This window comes from Aulonocara sp. 'chitande type north' Nkhata Bay, linkage group LG18 (genome assembly GCF_057382095.1).
Source record: "Aulonocara sp. 'chitande type north' Nkhata Bay isolate Kocher_YH1m ecotype deep benthic linkage group LG18, A_spYH_male_GT1.1, whole genome shotgun sequence".
Taxonomy (NCBI): Eukaryota; Metazoa; Chordata; class Actinopteri; order Cichliformes; family Cichlidae; genus Aulonocara; species Aulonocara sp. 'chitande type north' Nkhata Bay.
Window position 1 is genome coordinate 27,839,112 of NC_141361.1, and position 26,863 is coordinate 27,865,974.

General features: G+C 41.0%; 2 protein-coding genes across 4 annotated transcripts; both read left to right on the top strand.

Annotated features, from left to right (window-relative positions):
* Positions 1-134: 134 nt before the first annotated feature.
* On the top strand, positions 135-5,563 carry ints15 (integrator complex subunit 15). 3 transcript variants are annotated; one of them, XM_086272844.1, is made up of 9 exons: positions 135-343; positions 1,431-1,529; positions 2,088-2,289; positions 2,398-2,619; positions 2,962-3,127; positions 3,237-3,514; positions 3,624-3,861; positions 4,678-4,717; positions 5,138-5,563. In XM_086272844.1, exons 3-9 carry the CDS (start codon positions 2,095-2,097, stop codon positions 5,370-5,372), a joined length of 1,374 nt encoding a protein of 457 aa, XP_086128970.1. In that variant the 5' UTR covers positions 135-343; positions 1,431-1,529; positions 2,088-2,094; the 3' UTR covers positions 5,373-5,563. The 3 variants fall into 3 exon arrangements, with proteins under 3 accessions (XP_086128970.1, XP_086128969.1, XP_086128968.1); XM_086272843.1 differs by lacking the exon at positions 135-343 and having other exon boundaries at positions 742-1,529; XM_086272842.1 differs by lacking the exons at positions 135-343; positions 1,431-1,529 and adding an exon at positions 1,561-1,691.
* A 5,944-nt stretch (positions 5,564-11,507) lies between these two features.
* Positions 11,508-23,946, top strand: LOC147308844 (transferrin receptor protein 1-like). The gene is made up of 18 exons (XM_086270825.1): positions 11,508-11,658; positions 15,652-15,701; positions 16,207-16,444; positions 16,759-16,945; positions 17,044-17,269; positions 17,349-17,471; positions 17,925-18,020; positions 18,348-18,487; positions 18,586-18,737; positions 18,826-18,945; positions 19,087-19,172; positions 19,513-19,576; positions 20,028-20,095; positions 20,197-20,261; positions 20,375-20,468; positions 20,573-20,794; positions 21,051-21,209; positions 21,491-23,946. The coding sequence occupies exons 2-18, from the start codon at positions 15,669-15,671 to the stop codon at positions 21,731-21,733; spliced, it is 2,316 nt and encodes a 771-aa protein (XP_086126951.1). The 5' UTR covers positions 11,508-11,658; positions 15,652-15,668; the 3' UTR covers positions 21,734-23,946.
* The last annotated feature ends 2,917 nt before the right edge of the window (positions 23,947-26,863 follow it).

Consider the following 26,863-nt stretch of genomic DNA (forward strand, 5'->3'; position numbering starts at 1 on the left):
TTGGTAAAATAATTTAAACAAAAATAATTTAATTTAATTTAATTTAATTTAATTTAATTTAATTTAATTTAATTTAATTTAACCCTCTGATGCATAGTGGTCACTGGCGTGGACAGCTACTAAAACGTACATATCTCTTTAATGCATTGGTTTCTATGGTGGAACTGCATATTAGCCTCTAGAGTGCTCTCTGCTGCCATGCTCCATTGAGGTCAATTCAGTGTTCAGTTAGTGCAACTGCAAGTAAATTTCCTCTGAATCAAAGATGGCAGACAAACTGTCACCCCTGCCGACCACTGCTGGCATATCCTGTCAATCCTTCTATGCTAAAAGAGCCCAACAGGTAAAAAAAAATATGATGATATGCAGTAACATCTAGGGAAGGATATTATCTGTTTGGAATAAGAAATTGTTATGTCTAATATGTAGAAAACTACGATTAACCATGTGTCCACTGTAGTGGACATCATGCATTACCCACTATATTTTTTTAACATAAGTCATAAATTGTCTCACTGTTTTTTGGGACTGTTTTGGTTATAAGTAAGCATATAATTGTTACATTTATAAGCTACTCATTTAAAATGTATATTTCTGTGCAGATCAGCTGTAGTTTGAGTTACTATAATAATTATTTTATCATATTTTGTAGACTTCAAATGCAGCAAAGAATAAGGCAGCGTACAGAATAGTCCAGGAAATTCCATCCAGCTCCAGTAATGATGATTTCATTGATGAGTGCAGTGATGATGAGTTCAGTGATAAGTCCAGTGATGATGAGAGTGGCTGCCAGAGCAGAACAGAGACATAGGAACTACGGACAGCCTAGGTGTGATGAACACAGAAGTGTTTGGAGATGCAGAGACTAAGATGTCAGTTTGTGTTTTCTTCCAGCATGCTACTAAGGGCTTGGTAATACTGTCCTGCATCGTTATAGAACTGTGTAGACTCAAAAATGTTTCTCTTGTTGGAGATAGTTTGCCATATTCAGGTGTAGGATTCACAGCTAGGACTGTTGATTGGTTTTGTTATTTACGTCTAAACATTGGGGCCTTATGAGTTGAAAGTTCCAAAAAAATTGCTGAGATGTTTTTCAAAGGATACAAGCAAACAAGTGTTTGTATATTTACAATAGAACACAAGGTAATTAATTTTTATAGTAAATTCACAGTATTTCATGCTAAGTGCTCAGGCGCATGTAGTCCACTGGAGTGGACAAGTTTATAACTTTATAAAAAAACATATTTTTGGGGAAAAAAGAGTTGAACATTTTTTTTCATGTCCTGAGAAGAATAAAAGCACTTAAGAAAAAAATCTTGACCAAGGCTTTCATAATTCATGCATCAGAGGGTTAATGCGTTGCCAGTTTACATACACATGATTAAAGACAATGATTGAACGTCAATGGTTGTCATTTTTGTGCCACACAGGCTTCCGTAGAAGCAGGAAGCAGTTCCGTCGTCTTTTAAGACCTTTCGTGGTCCTGTTTTCAGCTAATTTTTTGAAAGGAAATAAGAGCTTTTGCTGAGGTAAGTGCTTAACTCCTGCTTTTTGAATACTGCCGGGTTAACTGTAACGCGTAAGCTCTGTAGCGAAGGAAACAGCTAGTGTTAGCTGCCAGCTAACACTAGCTGTAGCAGGATGGAGCAGACCATTGAGGAGACTCAGTGTGGAGCTGGTCCACTCCAAAAGTATTGACACTATAGACACGGCAAAAGTCATAGGCATAATTTAACTTGAAACCAGAGTTTAAAGAAAATCACTGTCCACTGTTCCGTCATTTTGGATGATAAAACAAGCTAATGTTTTTGTTACATCTAATGTGCTTTGTTTGTTGTGTTGTTTTCTTTCTGTGGCACATGTCACAGTGTGTCAAGATTTAAAAAAAAAGTCTGCAACATCTTAACAGCCCACCATGCAGTGTTGTTTAAAGCCTTCAGAACCACTGTTACTTCATGAATTAAAACTGTTTAATACTTTCACAGATGGAAGAGATACAGCCTTGTTACCATGGACTTTTCATTAATACACTTCACTTCTGATCATCATATTTAACGTCTTTCACATTGTTTATGTGCCTCTGTCAGGTTACAGATGGGTGACATCCGTCAGTCATTGCTGCCTCGGGATGTGCTGAGTGCAGCCAAGGAGCTGCTGTACCACCTGGACATTTACATCTGTAACCTGGTGCAGTCTGGGAGGCAGCCTCCTCAGGTTGACTCAAAAACCCTGGAGCTGGTTGAGGAGTTCATTCTACATGCACCCAAAGATAGAAACACCACAGCCAGGGTAAACTGGGACCCCAGAATGCTTAAGCACCAATGTATAATATGTAAACACACAAAAGAAATCAGTCAATAACTCAAGTGTGTTTTTTTGTTTTGTTCTTTATTTCAGAGAATGAGTGCTCTTCAGGAGCTCCAGCTGTTGGAGATCATGTGCAGCTGTTTTCAGGAGCAGAGTCGTGATGCTGTCCGTCAACTTATGTTTGCTGCCCTTTTTAATCTCCAAGGCAACCAGGCAGATGAAAGCCGCATGGCACTGCTGGGCAAATTGGTCTCCATGGCTATCGCTGTGGGCAGGGTTCCTATCCTGGAATGTGCTGCTACCTGGTTGCAGGTGAGGACTCAATCACACAGCCCTGTGTTGTTAGTAGTGAAATCATGAGGTCAGGGAGAAATGACAAAAAAACACAACCACAACAACTGTTCTTACACTAGACTTTGATACGTGACAGCAGACATCGTTGCATCTGGACGATGTATTGCTTCAGTGATGGTGCCATGTGTAATTTGACCAGTTTCACCAGCCCTTATCACAGTTGGAACTTTGATGCTTTAAGGTCTATGTTTTTCTCCTGACACTGTCTGGACCTGATGTGTCAAGAAAAGACTGCATGTATGTGTCCCTGTACTTTGGATGTACTAATCGTAGGCTTCTGATTATGTTTGTGCTGTGCAGAGAACCCATCGTGTGTACTGCGTACGCTTGGCGCAGGTGCTGGTAGATGATTACTGCAGTATGGTCCCAGGCTCTGTGCCCACCCTGCAGAATATCCACAGTGCAAGCCCACGCTTCTGCTGCCAGTTCATCACTGCTGTCACCACTCTCTATGACTTCACTTCAGGTAAAAAAAAAATGCATGTAAAAACATGGAAACTGTTTGAAAAAAGACTGACACGCCTGTGTTCGTTGGAGGAACATCTGATATTTAACATTTTTGTGTGTGTTTTCAGAGGAGCTCACCCCCCCACTCGAACTCCTCCAGATGATAGTATCGTGGATTCAAGATGACCCTCATCTAGTCCTGATCACCTTCCTGAACTCGCCCATTTCCGGCAGCCAACCGATCACCTCGCTCGATGTCACACCGTTAGGGGGTTTGGTGCGCTGGTGCATAAAAGCACCGCTGGTCTATAGCAGAGACAAGAAGCAGGCGCTGACCAATGGAAGCTCTGAGAATGAGCCAGAAGTAGGGCCTCTCTTCTCTGCACTCCATTTAAGTGTCCTACAGGTTTGTGTTTGTGTTCAGATCCATTCAGTAAAAGACACATTGTACACGTAAACCCTTGTAACGTCCACAGAGAAGGTCATTAGCCATCTCCTCCTTCTTCCTTATTTAGGTCTTAATGCTTTTGCCCAACATACTCAACGAGAAGGGGCTTTTTGGTCGCCTGGCACTGCTTCAGATGGAGTCCTTGGCTGCTCTGACGTCCGATCTTTCCCGACTTTTGGACCAGGCTGACAAACACACGCACACGTCCTCCGCTGATACACTTGCACTGTCCCAGCTGGCCCTCGACCGGCTGGCCCAAGCCCTGCAGGTGGCCATGGCCAGCGGAGCCCTGCTCTGCTCAAGAGGTAACAGTGTGGAAAAATGGTGTCGTGAGTGCCTGTACATTGTTGTGCCTGAGACTGGAAATTAATGTAATATTCAGCTATTCAAATCCAGCTCCATGTATGGCTTCTAAGTTCATTTTCTAAAAGAAACAAAATGACAACAAAAAAACACAGCTGTAGTTACAGTTAAGTCTGCCATGAACTCATCTGTATATTATTCTAAGCAAGTATTCTAGAGTCAAATATGTGGCCACCTGTCTGACAGCTAAAGCTTGGTCCAAACTGGGTCATGTCATCATGTCATGTGATAATGATCCCAAATAAAGCAGCAAATCTACAACAGAGTGACTGAAAAACAAAAAAAATTAGACTGTTACAACATCTCAGTCAGAGTCCAAATGTCAGTCTGAGTGAAGAATGAGCCAAAGTTCCTCCACAACAATGTGAGAAACTGTTGAAGTCATACAGAAAATTATTACTTTGAGTTATTGCTGCTGAATGTGTCTCCAAAAGCTGTTGGATCACGTCTTGTACTTAGTTTTTCACTACTGAGTAGAGTCCTGTGAAATCTTTCTCCTTCCTAGTAGATGGGTACATAAACTTGTCCCACGTGTTGCAATTACTGCTTTATTTTTTCTCTTGTCTTTTAAGTTAAAGACCTAAAAAGATTGAGTGCATTAGTATTTAAAGGCAAACTGATTTTTAAAATGTCACTTTGAAGGAACTTTAACAAATGTTATATATGAAGGAGCTTTTAGAAAAGAATTTAGTAGCTAGGTAACCAGCTGTACTTTGTCTTAGCACACTGTCTTTTCAAACATAATGTTGTCTTCACAGAGGACCTGAGGGCCATCTGTTCCCGACTCCCCCACAACAAGTAAGATCCAAGAATTTGTTGTTTAGTACATCATTTCCCTTCACAATGTGATATTTCCACAGTGTTGTCGCCTACACTGTGCTTCAGCTTCAGGGTTTGTTTGTTTTTGTTTTTAACAAAATTACATAAATGTACCATGTTATAACCAGCACCCTAGACTATATAGGAAGCTGGTTAAGGACTGAAGTTTAGGTGTTGAAGTGAAATCGAACAAACTTCCCCATTGGAAGAAATTTTACCGCTAAAGCCATTCTATTTAAACAATGCAGTATCTGTGCCTTTAACCCTCGGACGGTTTAAGTCCCTTTTTTGACTTAAACCGTCCGAGGGTCAATTTGATTACAGATTTAATTCCTGTGATTTTGGTTTTCTTTTGGCTTCTCATCTCAGTCTCATCTTTTTGTGTATTTGTGTTTCCAGTCTGCTCCAGTTGGTGCTGTTTGGCCCGGTGATGTACTACAACAACATCCACACATCTCCGCTGGCCTATAGTCCGCACGCCGCTCATTCACCCATCGCCCCGCTCCCTGCACTCCCCACACACCGCGCACACACCCCGCATGCGCCACTTGCCCCACACCCTTCCTCTCACCCTCAGTACCCAGCTCAGCCCTTTATGACAGGGATGCCGTTCCCCTTCCGACCCAGCCACTGAGAGAAAAATCCCTCAAACCACTGGCAGATGTTCATGTGGACATTTGGTAGTATGACGTGAGTGTTTGTGTGCGTGGATTAATATGTGTGTTTGTGTAACTAGGGTTTATTGTCTGATGTTATTAGCACCTTTGCTTCTGAGAAAGTCTGTGAGGCTTACATGTTTGTCCAATAAATATTTTTTTACCTCCATCATGGTGGTGTTCTTTTTACCAACTATTTGTGGTCACTGTTGTCCTGTTTCCAGCAGGAAACGCTGAGCTTGTATTTCCAGGTGGACAGTTAGAAACTGAATCATCATTACAGGAATTAACCAAACCACCTGTTAAAACATGACGTGACATGTGCAAGTGCAGGCATAGAGGCAACTTGACTCAGAGTGTGGACAAATGAGTAAAGGTAGACTGTTCGGCGTGTCCCAAACTCAATGTGCTTCATTACATAACTTGGAGATGTCAAGAGTTTTTGGAACCCTGCCCTGTGTGCATAAGTTCACCCTGTTGCGGTGCAGATAGCATATCATTGAACTGCAGCACCTCACCCTTTTCAGAGACCCCAGCTGCCTTCATGTAGGATGAGAATTGCATCATCTGCGATATTTTCTCTATAGCAGAAGCAATGGGTGCCTTTAACAGAACAAAAGGTTAGGATAGGGTTGAATATTTTTGTTTCACTTCCTTATAACGTGCTTAGAACGAAGTGAATAGTTTTCAATCTATTCATGTTATTTTGATCAGTATTGTTGCCATTGTTAGCCCTTGTGCTTCCTTTTCTGTTCTTACTGGAATTGCGCTAACAGAGGTGCACGTAGATTTCCTTCATTCCATCCTGGAACAGGTGCGAGGATACATTAAGTCTTGAATCCGCTCCAACAGAGTGTCAGCATGTGGCGGCAAAATGGAATCCAGTTCACAAATGCATTTCGCCACAGCTTAAGGCTGATTGTAGTATGTTCATGCATGTGCTGACTGTTTGCCCCCCCACACACACACATCTCATGGGCGGAGGCAGTGATAAGGATAATCTCTTCCTAGAAAATGATGCTTTACTGTTGGGCCTTCAAAGGTGACACACGGAGATAGTATTAAAGTTAAAAAGGCGGGATCGATGAGAAAGAGCGTGTGAGCTTTGTTTCTACAAATGATAATGAAACCGGCCGGGCGGACTCAGATTTTGCATTCTAGTGTGTGGTTTGGTGAAAATGTAAATTAGAGCAGAATGCGATATGTCGCATATCATCAAGATATGTAGTTTCTCCTTTTAGCAACACTCTGTCTTCTTTGTCCTGATGAAATAAGAAAGGAGTGTATGGCCAACATTAAATAGCTTTTCTATTTCCGATCATGCAACTATTTAACCTCATCAGATATTAGATGTTCCAACATTTCGTAGGTAACTGACTCTACCAGCTTTTTTTATGTGTTACTGCCATTAAATTTCAGTTTCAACATTTGATACGTTCTTGTACTAATTAACATTAGAAAATTATGCTGCACCATGTTGCCACACATGCTGACCATAGCTAGTTTCATCTGTGCTCTTACTGTAACAGATTTTTCCGTCGGGGTTTCAGAGGATATTTTGGTTTGTGTTGGTTCAGTTCACCCTTGCCAGAGGTGTGACTGTATGGTTGGGCTGGACTGTGTGTTAACAGCTGCAGAAGCAAGGTTTCTGCAGGAACACCGCCTCAGTCACACAGATGCACCACCACCTACATTGGGGCTGATTCCCTCAGAACTGCAAGCCAACCATAAACTAGATGGCTGGACTAGTTTATGTGGTGAACTACTTAAGTGGTGAACGTCTGCAGTGCCTGGACTAAATGTTACACTAGGTTTTCAATCTTTAACTGTGAACTCGTAAAGTTCATTCATGCTTGAAACAACATATCAGCAAAATAAATCATGGCACAAAACGACCTCTTCCCCTTCTTCACTTTGCTTTGCACAGAGTGCAGGTGTTCAGTGGTTCTGCTTACACTTCCTCTCTTACAAATACAGCAACAAGTCTGGAAGTCACCGGCAGTTTCGGCACCTGTCGATCTGAAGGTATAAAGTAATAAAAATCAAACTGTCACTGGAGGACTCAAAGAATAAAAACAAGTATCTTTCACCTAGTTTTTGTGGGGGGACTCGTGTAACTGATTCTATTCTCTGAGTGAATATGTACAGTACATGGCATCAAAGCTGTCATTAACAGGTTTGCTCTGTCATATCCAACAACACAAGCGTCTCTGAATAAAGAGCTGTAAGTCAGGCTGTAGCTGCTGTGGGACCACCCTCATTTGCTTTTCTCAAAGACAAGGATCAATACTGCTGACTGTACATCCTGCAAAGCTTGATCTTATAATTCACTTTAAGACAGAAACAAGCACAAAGAGGACACAAAGCAGTTATTTTCTGGGGATTTAACGGTGATATGGGAAACTCAGGATGATTCTTTCCCATATCGTCCTGAAAGCTTCCAAGAAGCTCCTGAGATGAAGGTTTCATTAGCAGCAGTGTGTAAGTTTGGAAAAAAAAAAAAAAGCCGTGCTGCTTTTCAGTTTGGAAAAAATACACCTAGAAAGGATATTATCTTCTCTCATTCACTGTTCTGCTTACTGGCTAATTTATTAAGTCTGTATTAATGTGTGCACAGTGATGCATGTTAGAGGAGGAAAGTCCCTGCTACCTGCACATCCTAAATATTAGTGGCTTGTAGCATTTACCTGAATCACCTGCATGCTAGCATTTCCCAAACAGCCCTTGGAAAAAAACATAATGTATGAGGCAAAACCTCGATTTTGCCACGGTGATGCACCAAAAAACAAACTCTTCATTCATTCATTCAAACTCTGAAATGAAATCAAACCTCTGCAGGTGAAACTGTTAGTGGATCATAAGATGCATTAAGATCTTCTTGGAGCCAATGATGTGTGAACAAACATGGGCATTGATCCATATCACTAGATATCAAATTAGTTTACTGAACAAATGGCGGTAAAGAAATTTATTGTACCATAGTGCACTTTTATGATGGGGTAACATAATATTCAGAGGTGTTTCTGAGCTGCAAACAGGCCAGCACAGCACCATTTTTATCTGTGACCACATTATTAAAGCCAAACATTCCTGACGGCTTCATCAAAATCGGAGTATTATGAGCTTCATAAGAAACACAGAACTGATCTCTCAGGTTGGATTTGGATTCCATTTGATTGTACAGGTGTGCATGAAAACAGGAGTGTATTTTATTCAGAGAAACAAATGTCAGCCTTGTGCAGTTACAGTAAAATTCAACAGTCTGCAGGATTCGTTCTCCGAGGAATGTCGTGTCTGCACAAATTTTCATGGCAGCCCAACGCCTAGTTGCTGAGATCTCTCTATTAAACCTATTCAGGAGTCTTATTTGAAAGAAAGGAAGGAAGGAGTTGCATGAGGTATTTCTTAATGATTTCAGAAAAGCGGTTGAGTCTTACAGCCTCTCTCCGTGTGCACACTGAACACGTGTGCCTTATTAAATGTTTCGTTTTTTAAATTCCAGACATCTTGTTTTTGTCTTGTCTTTTTTTCTGAGAAAACATTTCTTCCTCTCTTCTTGCACAGTTGGACTATTGTTACAGACACCACACATTATTACCCGATGCCTCACTTTGGATCAGTGTGCCAAGTAATGATTAAAAGAGACAACAAAGGCCGGCCTGAAAACAATTCTTACGACAACTTTACATTCTTGGCTTACACCAACATGGAACTACAACGACGTCTTGCTGTAATAAATGCTCTTGAACTTTCAGAACTCTAAATCCTTAAACGTGAAAGCACTGTTTCCCATGTCCACTGTTTTGTATAGAGAGAGATATATACACAGTAGTGTGCTTCTGAGTCCTAGCATTGAATGTTCTCAAACAAGTGGACTTCCAAAGCAGGTGTGACACAAAAATGTGGGGAAATGATGGTGTGGGAACATTATTAAAGCCGGCGCTCTCGTCACTCAATGACTGCTTTCTGCAAAATACATGTAAGCAGCCTGATGTTGGGCATAAACATGCAATTACTTAAGTCAACCCAAAAGAGCAATTACAGGGACAATTTCACAATCGCGCTTGTTTTGGTTCAATAATCAATAATTAAAAGTGATGGCAAATAAACGAGATTGCAAAACCAGCCATCAAAAAAAGTTTACAAAGACCTGTTTACAAAGATTTACTAATAATTTACCATCAGTGGCGACTGCTTCGCTGCTGCCCACCCCAATGCCCAATCCCAGAGGTTATTGATTGGTCAACCCTGTCTGAATGAACATGACAGTGAGTAGTATAATAACCAAATTATCAATGTCGTCTCCTTTTTTGGCTACTAAAGGCCAGACAGCATCAGTCTTTGCACTGAATTATTTACCAACTTTGGCTCCAGTGGAAATTTCCAAACTTTGCACTCCTAGTCTTAGTGGTAGAATACTGCTCTGTATTAATTCTGAATATAAAGCATTGTCTTTACTTCTGTGCTGTGTGGGAATGAAAAGCAGAAATGGGAAAACTTCAGACACTGACCACAGTCAATGGACCTTCACGTCTTGTCTTCTTCTAGACATTTTCACAGCTGCAGCACAAAGACAACACTGTTTTTGGACTGTGGGTGTATGACACCCCCCCCCCCCCCCCAAACACACACACACACAGATAAAAAAAAACACAAAAAAAACAGTCCTGACCGCTATCATGTCTGCTGTTCCTCATTTCAAGGTTTCAGTTGATGGAAGAAAAGCCACGATTTATCTGGAAAGGTCATTCAAGGTAGACTGTGGTTTTAAACACAACCAAAATACTAAAAATACCAGAGGGGAAAAAGTACAGTTATAATATTTTATTAGGACATTTTAAAAGTATATTTACTTACATAGATATAAATGGTAATTTCTAATTTTCTGGTTATAATATTCATTCTAGACTTTATAAACTATAATTTTGAAGGGTAGATATGGTACAAGGCCACAGCGCAGCACACTATGATTCTTAAAAAAAAAAAAAGCTGAAGCTATTATAAAAAAAGCTTATCCAGCAGAATTCAGGATTGGATTTCAGTAAAAGTTTGCATCTTCCATAATTTGCACTTTAAACGTACAAGTAAAGATGGAGAAGCTTGGAAGAATATTATTAGTCTTCTTTGACAACTTTAATATTGTGAGTTATCAAACACACATACACACATACTTGGTTATGTTCATTAGCTTCTAGAAATATTTTATCAAATAAGTAGTCTCCATCACTGACAGAGGCCTTCTTCCATCTGTATGCATTTCTGTTTTGTGTGATTTGGAACATTTTAGTTTAAGTTAAAGATTGGTTGCTTTATTATACCACATAATCCCTCATCTACAATAGGTTATTCTTTGTTAGTGCCTCCTCATACTTATAAATATATAAACACAACTGCATGATGAATACCTTCAGAACCAGCTGGTATTTGCAGAAAGAATCTGGCATTATTCATATGCCATGCAGTGCAAATCCTCCTCTCTTTCCTTTTACCTTTCTTTTAGGAAGAAACATGCTGTATATTCCATCCTCACATTTGTGGCATTTTTGACCTTAATAAAAACAATGAACACACATTGAAATTTTAGTTAAGCTGATCCATAGATTTTATCCAAATACTTTTTGTGTAAACAAAAGCAAATTGAAGCAGAACAGCAAATTTCATGTTCTGCGAATAATCTCCTTGTCCCTCTATTTTGGTCTTGTCATTTACATATTGTTGTTTTTCCCCTTCTTTTTTAATAGTTGATACTATTTTATGTCATTTTGTTGCTTTATAGTAAAAATGTTTAATTTGGCTGCATTGATTGTTGTGATAAAGACGCTTCCAAGTACCACATGCACAAATGTACATTTGTCAGAAAAAAACGTCTACTTTTTGTGAAAGAAATAGAGCAATACTTTACGATGAAGATTTCGTCACAAATTAAAGAAAAAGCGAGCTTATTGCCGTCCTGTCGTTCTTTATTGCCCCCTTTCCTTCTCTGTTTCACAACACCTACTGCCTCTTTGATGTCCATACCTTGCTTTATACTGGCTCATAGTTCGATTTGACGGTAATAAAGGCTGCAAAAAAGAAAAATGGGCGCTTTGACGTTTCCGCTGTGTTGACGTCACGCGTGCGTAGATCCTGCACGGCCAATAATAAGCGGGGTAGTTGGTGAGTGCAGCGTAATTCCTGGCTGGAGGGTGGAAGAGCGCCGACCGAAGAAGGAACCGCGTGTTACACAGCAGAAGGTCACTCAGGTTGGGTTGTGCTGGGGAGAAGGTGAGCTTTGAAAGAAAAGAAACGATAACAGTAAAAAAAAAAAAAAAATGAAGGCCTAGCTACACTATTTCAAGTCGAGCTGGGGAAGTGTTAAAGCTTATTGTAGTTAAAATAAATAAGACTCGATGCAGATGGCACATGGCCATCTTTCGCTTTCCTCAGAGTGCGATGTATTAAAATGTTTATATATCTCATATTCAGTTTACTGATGTGTCAAACTTTGAGCAAATTTGCTAGCTCCGTATCCGAGCACGTGCACGTAGGTAGCCGGTGTCTTCGCGAACGTCACCTGTCACTTTGTCTCGCGAGCTACACGCTGCAGCTTGCAGGGCGCCATAATGAAGCAGGCCGGTTGTCACGTTCAGCCAGCATTGCGGAGTATTGTTCCGGTGTAAGCTAACGCCAGGTCCTCGTAACGACCCGTTCCTGTAACGTGGAGGTAACCGGGCCAGTGTCGAGCCTTCTCATTGACCTTGTCACACAAGCTACTGGCGGCTAAATATAGGATAATGAAGATGCACATGGTTGGGAGATTTTCAGGAACTTCTCAGATAATCTAACTCGCTGGTCTAAATAAAGGTGACAAATTGTCTCACATAAAACACGTGAAGCTGGCTCTCGCTGTGGATGAGTTCTCGGAGCAGCAGTGGGTGAACTTGACAGCCCTGTAAACTGCGAGCTGTCATTGTCTTAATGGGTGCAGTTTTAATATAATACTGCAGACAGTACTCTGTAGTACTGTTATATAGGTATAGAGGGCTAAATTGTGCCGAAGAGACACACGCTGCGGTATTAGAGTAGAACCCACAATAGTGAAAGTGAACAGGAAACAAAACTCTCCTGAAATCTCTGTTTAGTAAATTCAAGGTCATCCAGTGTCGCTTCTGATGGTTTGAATTCAGAATTTCCTGCTGTTTAAAAATACTTCTTAAAAAAAGGATTTGCTTGCCCTGCTTTTCCCCCAGTGTGACTATCACATGATCTGCTACTCTACAATAACTCCTATACACCGCTTACCTCACATGTTGTTCTTTTCCTCTTAGGAAGCAACATTTAGCTATATTTCAATATATACAGTCTAAACTATAAAGCGCGTCATTTCCTGTACATTGGTGAATGGTCAGGTAAGTTTCTCACATGCTGGTTTTATTTCAGCTAAGGTTAACTCTGTGCTTGGGTGAGGTTTCCACCTAATTGTGTGGTATTTGGATGTGTAATTAACATAGGGGGTGTAGTGCAAGTGCATTGTGGTAATTACATTATTTTATGAACTAATTGTGCTTTAAGTAATGATCCAGTACTAGATAACTGTTGGGATTTTTTTTCTTTTCTTTTGGAAGCTGAATACACATAAACAGACAAGTTGCATAAAGAGCCCTTGACACACAGGAGGAGGGCTTTAATTCCCATAATGACTGTTGTTATGCTTATGTCAGATTTAAGGTGGCAGTGGCTAGTAATTTTAAAATGGTCGGTTAATCTGGTGAATGAGAGTGACTGGTTCAGTTATTGTGTAAAACATTGGTGTGTTCCAAGCTTTTTGTCCTTCTCAATCACCCTCATCTTTACAACAGCTCTGTTCTTGTTGCCAGATTGTGCCTCATGATGAAGCAACAGTTAGCCCTTTTTTTTTTCAGACAAAGGGTTTTGTTCAGTTCTGAACTCTGTACGAGGAAGTTGCATTTGTAGAGCCAGACTGTACTCCACCTCTCTGACCCTGACAGTGACATTTCAATTTTTTGCAGGACTGTGCAGTCCTTGAAGGTTGAACTTGAGGCATACTCGATAAGGAGCTGTGTCTGACAGCTTGAATGTTTTTTGGGAAGATAAACTTGTAAAAAGAGACAAAATGCTGTGTTGTATTTTGTGGAAAAACACAAAATAACTGGTGAGAGTGGCTCGCTGTTCCAGATCTTGTTTTAATAACCTTGATCATGGGCTCACAGGGGGGCAAATATCTCCTGTTACAGCTTGGTGTGTGTGTGTGTGTGTGTGGGGGGGGGGTGGAGGACCATGCCTGCCAGTATCCTTCTCAGAAGGGTGGGACACACACACTATCTCTTGGGCACACACACATGTTCAAAAACCTCTTCAACGGTGATGCAGCTTGTGCCTTTTGGCTATAGTTATGGTTCAGCAACTGATGTACAGAAGTGGGCTTCTCCTGTGATGTGAAAACGCTTGTTTTTAGTAAAGTGCTGTTGAAATTGAACATATGAATTCTTGATTTCTATTTAATATTAATATCCATATGTTTCCAAGTCTCAAAGAGTAGCTAATCTGATTAAAGGATCGGCTTAGCTCAGAACCGGTATGCTTGGTATGTACGGCTGTAGACACGGCTCTACCCACCTTAGAGATCAATTAGCTTTACACGGTGACTAATCCTTGCCTAGTTCTACTTTCTAAAGCTCACATCAGTCACACTTAAAGTTGTGAGCAAGAAAAATATAAGGCTGCTCATTTGTTGTCCTTTTTAGAGCTGATTTTACTGCTTTTCAGTGTGGTTCTGGTTTATTACCCTGAAGGTTGTCTAGGTAGTCCTGCCAAGCCATGCTCTAAAGTTACCTCATAGTGCTGAGAATAGACAAAAAAAGTGTTTCCTGAACAACTTGACCGAGGGCAGGTTCCAACTTGTCTGTGCTTTCATTTGCTTTGTGGAAATATTAAGCTTTTTATCTATTCTGTCTTGGAAGCTTGCCATCGAAGTCTATTAAGGTCGTGTTCTTCTGCTGCAAATTAGACCGAGCCTGCCCGCCCGCCTGTTTGTCCCCTTGGCATTTGCCCACACAGACCTTCCACACGCACTGTCCAGTTAGACATCTCGAGCTCCCATCTGTAGCTGCAAATCGGTCCTAAGGATAATTATAGGATTTCTCCTGATTTGTGTGAACAGCACACATTATATTATTAAACACTTCCATACCATTACAGAATGCATCAACCCGCGACTGCACAATTTATTTGTATGCCAACTCTCGGACCATGTGGATTTCAAGTCGGCGTCAACAAAACAATGTTTTCAGTGTTTTTAATCAGGCCAAAGTTCAGTGACCGTGATAGTGATTTAACCCTGTGATTCTAAACTTTTCTTGATGAGACAAGATTTGAGATGGCTTGGTCTTTTTGTTCTTGAGGGCACAGCTAATGGAAGAGACGTTGAGCCATCAATTTTTATTTATTTTTTTATTTTTTTGTTTAAATATATTTTTTAAATAAGCAAATCCCACAAAGGCCTGTTCTGATACAGGAAAAAATGTTAATGTTAAGCAATCAAAATGTGTGTATTCAAAATGTTTCTGTAATGTGGCCATAGCTTATCAAAATATCCTTTGTGTGCTGATGGTTGGGAAACTTCCCCTGAAATTGTGATTGCAGTATGAATGTTGCAGCATTGTTTCACATTGTCTGCATGTGGTTCCTATGAAGAGGAACTCCACTTCTTGGATTTTAAAGCTGTTCAGTTACATTTTGGTCAGTTTTTTTTACCTTGTAAAGCATAGCAAGACAAAAAGCTATGCTTTTAGGTCCTTCTTTATCATGCTGAGAATTCCAGTATTTAAGATTGTATGTAGAGAACTTGTATTTTGAACCTTGTTGGCTTTGTTAAATTGACACCTTGCTTTGTTTGGCATACGATTTTGTGGGAAATCAGTGGTCTTGCATTCAGTTGGAGTTTGCAGGGGTCTCAGATGGTGTTTTTTGACGGACACTGGCCTTTTGTGCCTGGAAACGGCACTGTTTTTCTAGTTAGTAAGATAGGAAGCCCTGTGGATGTTTAGACAAGAGGTGGGGATGTATTGTTTGGACATCACAAGTAAAACTGTAACACACTGCTCGCACTGTAAGGGAACTGAAATTGAAGCACAAAGAATTCAAGCCGCACACTACGTGAAGAAGAGGGTTGGTTCATTACCCTTTATAGATTCAGTTGTGGCTGCATTCACCAACTCTGCAATGTTTAACTTATTTTCTTCTTCCTTATCTTTTTAGAATTCTGAGAAGCAACAATGGACCAAGCAAGGTCAACAATATCCAAGATTGTAAGTATAAGTGTAAACCCAACAATAACAGGCTTTGCTTTAAGCTTTCATCCTAAACGGGACATCATCATTTCCACACCTGAAATGACTGTTATTGCAAAAATGAGAACTTGCATGACCAGAATTTAATTTTTATTCTATTTTGGGAACAAACACAGGAAGAACTTGATAAATGCAATTGTTTCATATTCAGAAATGCATTGAAATGTTAAACTGTTAAATTGCATAATTAAGTTTTGTTTTAATTAGTGAGTGGTTCCTCTTGTTTGGCTAGCCACACTGAAACTGGAAAGTCCACCAGTTAGCTGATCTTTGGGTTTGTAAAGCACTTATTATAAATTGAGATCTAGAACTATTCTTCAGTCAAATCTCTGTTCGGTCATAAAAAAGCAAAAACCTTTTACCTCTTGTAAGTCCAAGCAAAGATCCTGAAATCAAACCACTGCTGTTCTTTGGGAGTTACTGAAATAATTTAATCTGCTTACCCTTTTTCTATTTGTGATAGTTTAATGGGGAGCCCCACTCCTACACACGATTCAACTTGACCCAGAATATGGAGGGTGACAACAGTCAGGTGGAGATGAAGCTGTCATCTGAAATAGATGAGGAGACTGGGGGAAATGGCGTTGGCGGCCACCTGAATCACAACTCAAATCGCACACCCTATGTGGCTCAAAAGTTTGGACGTACACCCAAGAACCTCTGCTTTATGGCAGCTACAATCTTCCTCATCTTCATCATCGGTAAGAGAGGGAGGAAGGAAGAAACTCTCTTTAATTTAGTGCACAATAACTTGAGTGGTTCTTTGGGGATCTGTCCCGTTGGATTGTGTGTTACTTGTGAAAAAGTGGAAGTTCACTGTCCGACAGCTATTTTAACATAATTTTCCCGTGTGTGGGTGTGGTGAGGGGACTTACCATGTGTCATTTTATCTGGAAAAACATGGCTTAGCTTTGAGTTGTCATCTGAGTGAGACACTTCAGTCAGGGTTTGGCTTGCACCACTTAATTCAGTTGATCTGTTCCCATCCCTTATCTGGAATCACTGCCACTTTCAGGCTATTTGATTGGCTACCTGGTCCATCGGAATAAGGATTTGGCTCCCACCTGTGCAACCTCTGCTCTCCGCTATGAAGACGTTTCTGTCGCCCATGAGACCGGTGCTGTTCCCCTCATGGACTGGGATGATGTAAAAAAGCTTCTTGCTGAAAAACTGACTACATCCAGTATGGACGCTGTCCTTGGGTGAATAGAAGCTCCATGCACTGCAGCACTGCACACATTTTGTTATGTGTGTTGTATTTTTAACAATAAGTAACCCGTTTTTGTTTTCCCTGTCACAGTCAGCTGACCAGTAGCAACCACCGGGCTGGTTCTCCTGGTGATGAAGATCTGGGGAACAAGGTGATAACAAAGTTTAAGGAGTACGGCATGAAGACCTGGACTGATGAGCACTTTGTCAAGGTTCAGGACCCCCCAGCATCTGGATACAACAGAATAGTTTTCAAGAACGGATCAGAGGAACGTCCAACGGGTTTCCTGTCCTACAGCGCCAGTGGAACAGCAAGGGTAATCAGAAGGCTAAATTATGAGTAGGACAAATGTACAGTGACACTTGCAGTGACATTTCTGTTTCTGATGGCTCCAGGGTGCAGTGCTGTATGCCCATTATGGACAGGAAGATGACTTGAGGCAGTTAAAGGACATGAACATCGACATGAATAACAGGGTGATGCTGGTCAGAGCTGGAAAAATCAGCTTTGCTGAGAAGGTGGGTGGTTTCAAAATAAGATGGAACATCATTTGAACGAGACTTTATTCCCTGTGGTACTTGTCAATATTTGTAGATGTCCTCTGTTCTTAACCTTCAGTAGAATTCCATTAGAATTTTCGTGTGTGTGTTTCTGTACAGGCGAGACCTTCCGAACTATATGACCTTTTAAGATCTGCAGATTTATATTTTCATACTTTTCTCATAATCTTTCTCCTCCTTTCCTTCATCTGCCTCCTCCATCACTGCATTCTCCTTTGTCATCTCCATCTCATCCTCTTTCTCCCCAACTGAATCAGAATCGTACTTTATTCATCGCAGAAGAAATTATGTAAACAAAGCCTCACGTTTCCCCTTTTTACCATGAAACTTCGTTTTATATTATGTGATTCATTCGAATAATTTTACTGTTGGTGAACTTAGCTTCCCATTGCCTTGTTTCTCTGCTTATAGGTAGCCAATGCAGCCAAAGTGAACGCCTCTGCTGTGCTGATCTACCCAGACCCTGCTGATTACTCGATCGGCGAGAGCACTCCACTCTTTGGACATGTGAGTGAAGACAGTTTTTACTCCTCAGGTGTAAATCACCTGGGAAAATACTCAGATGAGTACACTGAAGGAAAGGTGAAGACTGTTGTTTAAATATGAAATGAGAGGACAGATGTTTGACATGTCGACAATACACATGTTGTGAAGTGCATGTAAACCTAGCACTGTTCATAAGAGGAAGTAGTTGCGCTTCCTCTACCAGTGCAATAATCTAAATGATAACCACAATAATAATGGGGTTCATGTGTTTAGTTTGATTAAAGCTACCTTTGAAAAGATGTCATGATCCACTCTAAGATCATCTTTTCATCTGTCTGATTCCCACAGGTCCACATGGGCTCTGGGGATCCCTACACCCCAGGCTTCCCCTCCTTCAACCACACCCAGTTTCCACCTGTGCAGTCTTCAGGCCTGCCAAATATTTTGGCTCAGACTATCACAACAGGCATGGGAATGAACATTCTGAGGTAAGACTCACAAACATCATACTGGTATCAGAAAGATGGTTGAAGCTTGTAATAAACAGGGCATCAATAAAGGGTTGATGTTTGTCTGCATCCCACAGGCAGCTCGGGGGTAGAACTCAGCCAAATGGTTGGGGGAGCATCAATAGACTCGGAGATGAGAGCGATGTTATTACTGTGGAAGTCAACAATGTCCTTACTGAGAAAAGGATAAATAATGTCTTTGGGGTCATCGAAGGCTTTGTGGATGCAGGTACAGCAAAGATGAGTAATGAGAGAGATCCTGTGATCAGGAAATATGGAAACGATGCGAGTGATGAATGTCCTGTGACCGTCTGCAGATCGATACGTGGTCATTGGGGCCCAGAGGGATGCGTGGGGCCCGGGCTTTGCAGCATCAAGCGTGGGCACCAGCGTCCTCATCGAGCTGGCGCGTTCCATCTCTGACATGGTGGAGAACGGTGAGCACCTGTCGGCAGCTGATGTTTGGTTTTTAATTTCCAAATAAAATGATCCTGGACGTACACTTCACGTCAGATACTGAGCAGCTAAAGAACATGCTGGCTTCATGAGTTTGATTAATTGTGTTTCCACTTTGATAGGTGGATTCAAACCGAGGAGGAGTATTGTGTTTGCGAGCTGGAGTGCGGGAGAGTATGGGAGTGTTGGCGCCACCGAGTGGTTGGAGGTAAGAAGTGCATGGCAAAGGTTCAGATTAGCTGCATTTTTCTTTTACTCAACAAAAATAAATCTTCTCATTGTACTTTTTTTGCGATTTCCTTCATCTTTGGTGCTAAAAGAGACCCCCCCCCCCCAAAAAAAAATGCATGAGATATCAATGGAAAGCCCAGGATGTCTTCTTCTTCGTACATCAGGATTTTATAGGATAGCTCAAATAAGTCAAAAGATGTAGACCAAAAACAAATGCCCATTAAAGAAGACGTAAATGAATAGACTTATTCTGAGGAGGATAATTATTAGTGATTGTGCTCAGTCTCATTCATATATTGGATATTTCTTTGTTCCAGGGTTATCTGTCCTCTCTGAGCATGAAAGCATTCACCTACATCAACCTGGACGGCATTGTGACAGGTATTTACTTCCATGGATGCAGACTTCTTGTACCCCTGGGGCGATTGTGGCTCAAGAGTTGGGAGTTCGCCTTGCAATTGGAAGGTTGCCGGTTTGAGCCCTGGCTTGGACAGTCTCGGTCGTTGTGTCCTTGGGCAAGACACTTCACCCGTTGCCTACTGGTGGTGGTCAGAGGGCCCGGTGGCGCCAGTGTCTGGCAGCCTCGCCTCTGTCAGTGCATCCCAGGGTGGCTGTGGCTACAATGTAGCTTGCCATCACCAGTGTGTGAATGGGTGGATGACTGGATATGTGAAGCGCTTTGGGGTCCTTGGGGACTAGTAAAGTGCTATACAAATACAGGCCATTTACCATTTACCCATGAAGCTGTTTAATGTCAAACTTTTACATACACATGCAAAAAGCATCACTTATGTTTCAGGATAACTAAATATTAGTGGTCTTGTTATTCTAGGTCAGAATGGGTTTAAAGTAGCAGCCAGCCCGTTGCTGCACAGCCTGGTCCAAAACGCTCTGAAAGAGGTAAGTCCACAGCTGATCTCTTCTGCAGAAATAATTCTGTTGGTCAGTTTTATTTGTAAAATAAAACAAGAGTTTAATCAAAGTATTTGTTTTCTTCTTAGGTGAACTATGACAAGGACAAGTCTCTTCTTTCTCAGTTTGGAAAGAACAACTGGGAGTCTGCTATGTGAGTCCGTCTAATTAAAGATAACAAAGTACAGCCAGTGATGATTATCACAGCCTTCTTGTTTGAAAGTAGGCTGTCATTCTCACTCTTCTTTTTTGTGTTTGATTTTGAAGTCTGGAGCCTCTGAGGATGGACAGTGCTGCGTATCCTTTCCTCGCCTTCTCCGGCATTCCCTCAGTCGCTTTCAGATTCCACTCTGGAAGTTCAGTAAGTGAATTCTTCTGTACTACAAGTTCTTAAATAGTTTCTTAACTAATGCCAACTTTGTAGATCTGAGAGTAGTTCTTAAAACATCCTGTGTGCCTCCTCAGGACTACCCGCACTTTGGCACAATCCTGGACACCCGAGAAAACCTGAACTCTGTCACAGCCAGCCAGGTTCCTCAGCTGGCTGTGAGAGCGGGCCAATTTGCAGGTCACATAGCACTGAGGCTGGTCCATGACCACCTGCTGCAGATGGACCTGAAGAAGTACAACCAGCTCATACGCAGCCACGTGGTTCAGATTAATGGGAAGGTCAAGGCTGTTCAGAGGGTGAGTGTTCACCAGTGTCCTTGTAAATGAAGATAGTATTTACCTTGTTGAGAGCAGGGCTGCAGAAATCAGGAGCAACTTGACTGTTGTCGTGTTTTTCATCACTCAACTTAAATGATCAGTTTTGAATCAGTTTGTTTTGCCTGGTTACTCCTCTCATCATAGAAGACAAAGCTGTGGTCAGGTCTTGAATGTCCAGCTTACTAACTCGAGTTTGTGGGAGAAAAGTCATCCCTGCATGTTTGTGTGCTTGCAGATGCAGCCCCAGCTGTTGCCCAAAGCTCTGACAGTGCGGTGGTTGATCATGGCCTCTGGCTCCTACAGCCGTGCCTCTAGCGCGCTGGCAGCCGACATCCAGAACAGCGACCTGGAGGACATCGAGATGTGCCGCGTGATCAATGACCGCATCATGACGGTAAGGGGAAAAAACTCAGCCCATCAAGTTTAGTTGATTTCACAAGCTGCCACCTCTGCTTTTGATGAGCTGAAATTACAACTTTAGTGTTGGTTTAGCTACCTTTGGATCGTATATTAAATGGGATACATCACATTTTAATCACAGTCAAGTGTAATAGTTGATGTAGGTAGTGTTCAGTGTCTGCTTTCTGCTTTTCAAAGGACGGGACTGTCCAATAAATTTTTTGATAACGTTGGTTTTTATCCAGCTCTTTCATGATGTCCGTCTTCTTGCTATAGGTGGAAAGGAACTTCCTGTCACCCTACGTTTCTCCCAGAGACAGCCCCTTCCGTCACATCCTGCTGGGCTCTGGTAACCACACCCTCAAAGCTCTGACCAACCACCTCGACTCTTTGACGACTGCCGACCCCGACGCAGACGCCGAGCTGTTCCGCAACCAGTTTGCCCAGGCGACCTGGACCATTCAGACCTGTGCCAACTCCCTAGCAGGGGACATCTGGTCTCTGGATAATGAAATCTAGAAAAGTCCTTTTCCCTCCCTTGTTCATGGTTTGGCCCTCTTATTACAACAGGCAGTGCTGTTGTGATTAATCACCACGTTTTCAGCAGATATCTACAAAGTCATCATATCATTTCCACGATGTTCATTTTCCTTTTATCTAAAATTCTCTTAAAGCCAAACATGTTGCAAAGTGGTTTGTAAGCCTTCTGCCTTAAAAGGACTTAACCCTCTAAGAATCTTGAATTTGAACATGTGGTATTTAGTTATCACAGTCTTAAATCACATGGTGCTAGTAATGTCAACAAATGTTATGTGGAAGTACTACTTTAAATTGGTGTTACCTCTGAATGAGTTGGATTTTTTTTCTTTAATTCCAGAACAGTATCAGGTCAGAATCACAGTAAAGACTGTGTTTGCCAGCTCAGATCTTTAGACCGCAGTATGATAACAATAAGCTAATGACTTTGTATTTGTTTACCACGAGGCAAACTGCTGGTATTTCTGCTACTGCTGCTGCGGCTTGGTGTTCAAACCTGAGCTGGTTTCTATTGGTAGCTAAAATATCCCATACTGTGCTGATTCTGCTACACAACTCAAGTCAGAAAATAGATGCAGCTGCTGAAAGAAGTGCAGATTGATTTACAGCATGCAGCAGCAACAGTGCACACAGATTTGGAATAATCGGCTACTTTAAATGGGGAAAAGTTTTAATTATATGCAAGAATTGAATTTTTAAAAAAATGGTCTGAATCAAATACGAAACACATTTTTTGGCTTTGGAGCTCATCTGTGCAGACCTGTCAAAGCAGGGGAAAAGGTCCTCAACCATGTGGCACTGAAACAGAAACCGTATGTTTATTTATTGTGTTATTTATTTATCAGTGGCAGGGTTCACTATAAATAGTTTTTATTCACGTTTTATATAAAAAAAAAAGTATAATTATCGGGGGCAGTGTCTTCCATAATTATGACAGTTATACTGTCGAAATGACAAAAGCAGCATCTGCTAAAAGAAGTGTACATGTGCACCGACAGCTGGTACACAACAGTTTTTCTTTCCCCTCTGTCAACTGACACTGAACTGGTCTCTGAGCAATGCCAGCTCACACATCACACCTGACAATATTTACCCGTACCTGTCCTTTGGTGCATGTACACTTCTCATCTTGATGGCATTATCGGGAGCAGTGATTTCCATAATGTGAAAAACAGAAGGTAGTTTTTGCCTACCAGTGTGTGCCGTATCGGAGGCAGTGCCCTCCATATTTCACTGTAGGGGTGGATGTTTTTTATTATCGGGGACAGTGTTTCCCATAATGTGTATATACAGTACAAAGCTACACATCGCACACGTTTGCATCTTTGCAATCCCATCTGGCGTTCCATGCTAACTTCTTCAGCGTTTCTCTCTAGACAGGCAGGTTAGCGCCCAGAGCACCTGATCACAGATCAGTGTCTGTGTCATTAGTGAGGCCAAGCAGCTGATGTGCTTGTTTTTAGCGAGACGGTCTGTTTTGAAGCGAACGCTGGTCTGCTCTGGTCTTTTCTTTGCATATGGAAGGTGTCTTTGCTTTAAGGAAAGCACAAATGTGTAATGTGGTTACAACAGCGTGTCTCCATAATCAGCCCCACTCTGTGTTATGGAGTTAGTCTAATGAATTAAAGTTCATTGTACCTTCTCCTTTGATGAATTCACTGAGATTTCCTTGTGCCTCTTCTTTTGTTTCTGAGCTGACGAATACTTGGATTGTTTCGTTTTCATGTATCAGGGTTCAGTTTGTTTGTTTTTTTCCTGTTTCTCTAAGAATCAAACTGGTGTTAAAACAGAGTTGCTAGACAGAAAACAAATGGATGCGAGTCCATTTCAAATGACTGAAAGCAGGATTCTGTCCAAAACCCATCTGACTGATTGTAGTTCATCAAACTTGTTAACATGATGCAATAACCATTCGTCATTTGAGTGATTTTACCTTAATCCTGTTGGTTTATAATGAGGCAGGTTCTGGAAATTGCAACTCCATTTTCAGCACTGGCTTGTAAGAATTAGCAGATGAGTTTTGGATCAAAGGGGGAAAATGTAACCCTTGTTAAAGAATGTTTGAAAATGCTCGATTATTATTGTGCGTGGTTTTCTTTTCTTTGTTCTTTTTCCTTTCTCTCAAACTGTGCGCACATTTGCTTTGCTTTATTTCAGTTGTTTTGTTTCATTGCTGCAATAAACAATCACAGCTATTGGAGTCTTAGTTTCATTATTCATTCTCAATAACATGGACACTTTGTCTTGTTTGTTAGGCTACTAATAAAATTTGGCACTGTATTGTACATTAGCTTATTGCTTTAGTTCTTAAAACAAAACTACCAGTGACCTTTTTCATTATTCGGTGCCTTGCTTAATGGTGCTGGTGATCATGGTTCTCGTGGTCATCTGGCGTCCTCTTCAGTCTCTAACTCCCCCAATGAGGGTTTCTCTTGTCTTATCAGAGGTGGGTAGTAACCAATTACATTTACTTTTTTCCAAAAAGTAACTTTTTGAGTAGTTTTACTTGAGTAATATTATTATGAAGTATCACTACTCTTGAGAAATAATTCTGGCCATTCTACTCAGTGTGAATAACTTCAGTAAAGGAATAATAAACATGTTTTAACCAAAAATGCATGAGACACAGACACAAACCTACAGTTTATGTTGAAATGACACTTCTTGTTTGTACATAAGGTTTGTTGTTTTAATGTTATTCTATCTGCTGAGCCTGTTGTGCCATTTGGAGAGGCAAAGCAACACCATATATGTCAGGGTTTCTGGGTCTTTGACCCAGTATTCTTAGTTCATGTTCACTGTTTATATTCTGTCTGCTTCACCTCCTGTTTTATTGTGTTAGCCTTGGTCCATGTGCATTATGTTCCGTCCTCTTCCCGTTTATCATTAGGTCATTATGTTCAGCTGTGTACTCACCAGGTTCTAATCTCTCATCACTCAGCCTGTGTATTTATGTCCCTCAGTTCAACCAGTCCAATGTCGTGTCATTGATGTTATTGTGATGTTGTTCTCGCCACTGTTAGGTTGTCCTCTGTTCAGTTCCGTCAGGTCAGCCGGTCAGTTGTCAGTCAGTCTTTCATTCATCCATTCAGTCAGTCGTCCAGCCGGCCAGCCGTTTCCTACTTCTGTTCTGTTTGTTCACTCCGTTGACAATAAAACACCAATCTTCACCTACCTGTGAGTCCAGCGTTTGGGTCCTCCTTCTTTCGTCCACGACCTCATCCTGACAATATATTTATATTACCTTCTGTAAATATTCGTTTAATAATGATTTGGAAAAGTGTTTCTTCTTAGATTTATTGTTTTGTAATCATGTTATTTATATACATTTCTTTTTCTGTCTTTAGTGCAAATTTTGGTATTTTAAACGTTGTTCTTGTCTGATTATCTAATTTTTTTTTTTAATATTAAATCAGATGTTATGATCAGTTACTCAATATTCAAGTAGCCTTTTTTTAAATAAATACCGTTTTACTCTTACATGAGTAATTTCTTGGATGGCTGCTTTTTACTTTTACTTGAATAAAACTATGTTAAGGTAGTGCTACTTTTACTGGAGTACAATTTTTGGCTGCTCTACCCACCTCTGATTGTCAGCAGAGGCTCTACTTTTGGCTCTGTATGATGTCACTGAGAGCAGCAGCTTAGCTACACAGCAGCCCCACCACCTGCTGTTAAACCTTTTTGTCTGTAAGCAGCAGCCAATCAGTTGGAAAAAGCCTGCCTGTGCGTTGTGCTGACCCCAGGCCATGTGCGACACTTTGGTTGTTCCTTACCTTTTTATTAAAGAAGTGTACCAACTCACTGTTTGGTTTTTTTTGTAAAATTCTTTTTTTCCATTTTATTTTTGTTTATTTACTTTTTTAAGGGAAATTCCAGAAAAACTTTGTAGCTCTGTTTTTTAAGGCCACTGCTTTTGGTGATTGACCTACCTACTTGTGTGCCAGCCAATGCACAACTTGCATGAAAAACAACAGAGATGCAGAAAGCAGAGTTTGAACAAAAAACAGACTTTATGCATTAATTTACTCAAGTCTATGTCCCAGGATAGAGCTGGATAAAATGACCAAAAACTGCAGCCCATTCTCTGATTAGGAGATTATCAACGAGTGTTTGGTGGCCTCAAATGTCCTGAGAAAAAATAAGCATTTGAGAATGTACCCAGTACCATTGAAGACGGTTAGAGCTGAAGAAAACTTTGTTTTTTCTTTTCACTATTCTGAAAACAAAAAGTCAGAATTCTCACACTAATCTCACAATTCTGACATTTCTTGGCATTTCTGAGGTTTTTCAGAATTCACTGAGAAAAAAAGTGAGTGGCCCTAATCCTTGACCTTTCCAGGGTGTAACCTGCCTCTCACCCCATGACAGCGGCGATAGGCTCCAGCCCCCTGCGACCCTGAATTGGATAAGTAGAAGAAAATGGTCCGTCTTTTAAAATGCATGTACAGCCATTACAAGCATACAGACTAATTTCACTTTAGGTCAAGTTTACACCATTACAGTGTTACCCAGTCAGTATCACATCACTTTGTTGTTGAATTTCAAATTAAAAGTCTGCTGAAATGTCATAAGTGCAGTTTTTTCTTCACATTCAGAATGCCATTATAAGGAAACCTCGTGTTTCCACGGACTCATTTCACTTTAGATCAACAGCACACACTCTCACCGTCTTACTCATTCAATATTAGGTCAATCTGGTTTTTAATTTTACTTTACAGTTTTTACCGAATGCCTAAACACTAACTGTGAATCCTGTAGCACAATTTCTAAAACTAGTCAGACGTATAGCAAAACCACTCACTGAGTGTGCAAAACTAAAAGCACAAAAACTGCTTTGCACTCAGTTTGCAATTTTGTAACACACACTTTGCAAGACTGTAGGCACAATTCACTGCACAACACTCAATTTCCAAATTTCCAACACACTCCTAGCAAAAGTATACACATGTATGGCTATCATTAACACTAATTTGCCAACTGTCTGGCACACTTTCACATGTGAAAACTTTCTTAGATAATTCGTTCACTTTGCAATCAGCCTAAGCACTATAATACAGGTAAGCTGTGTGTGCGGAGTACAATGGTGGGAGCAGAAAGAGTGAGAAGTAG

Excerpts from the sequence above, each read along its gene's own strand:
- ints15 (XM_086272842.1), top strand. The coding sequence starts at position 1,642 with ATGGAGCAGACCATTGAGGAGACTCAGTGTGGAGCTGGTCCACTCCAA. Across the intron at positions 2,290-2,397 it reads ATAGAAACACCACAGCCAGG|AGAATGAGTGCTCTTCAGGA; the intron begins GTAAACTGGGAC and ends TCTTTATTTCAG. Across the intron at positions 3,515-3,623 it reads TCCATTTAAGTGTCCTACAG|GTCTTAATGCTTTTGCCCAA; the intron begins GTTTGTGTTTGT and ends TTCCTTATTTAG.
- LOC147308844 (XM_086270825.1), top strand. The coding sequence starts at position 15,669 with ATGGACCAAGCAAGGTCAACAATATCCAAGATT. Across the intron at positions 18,946-19,086 it reads CTCTGACATGGTGGAGAACG|GTGGATTCAAACCGAGGAGG; the intron begins GTGAGCACCTGT and ends CCACTTTGATAG. Across the intron at positions 20,469-20,572 it reads GATTCCACTCTGGAAGTTCA|GACTACCCGCACTTTGGCAC; the intron begins GTAAGTGAATTC and ends GTGCCTCCTCAG.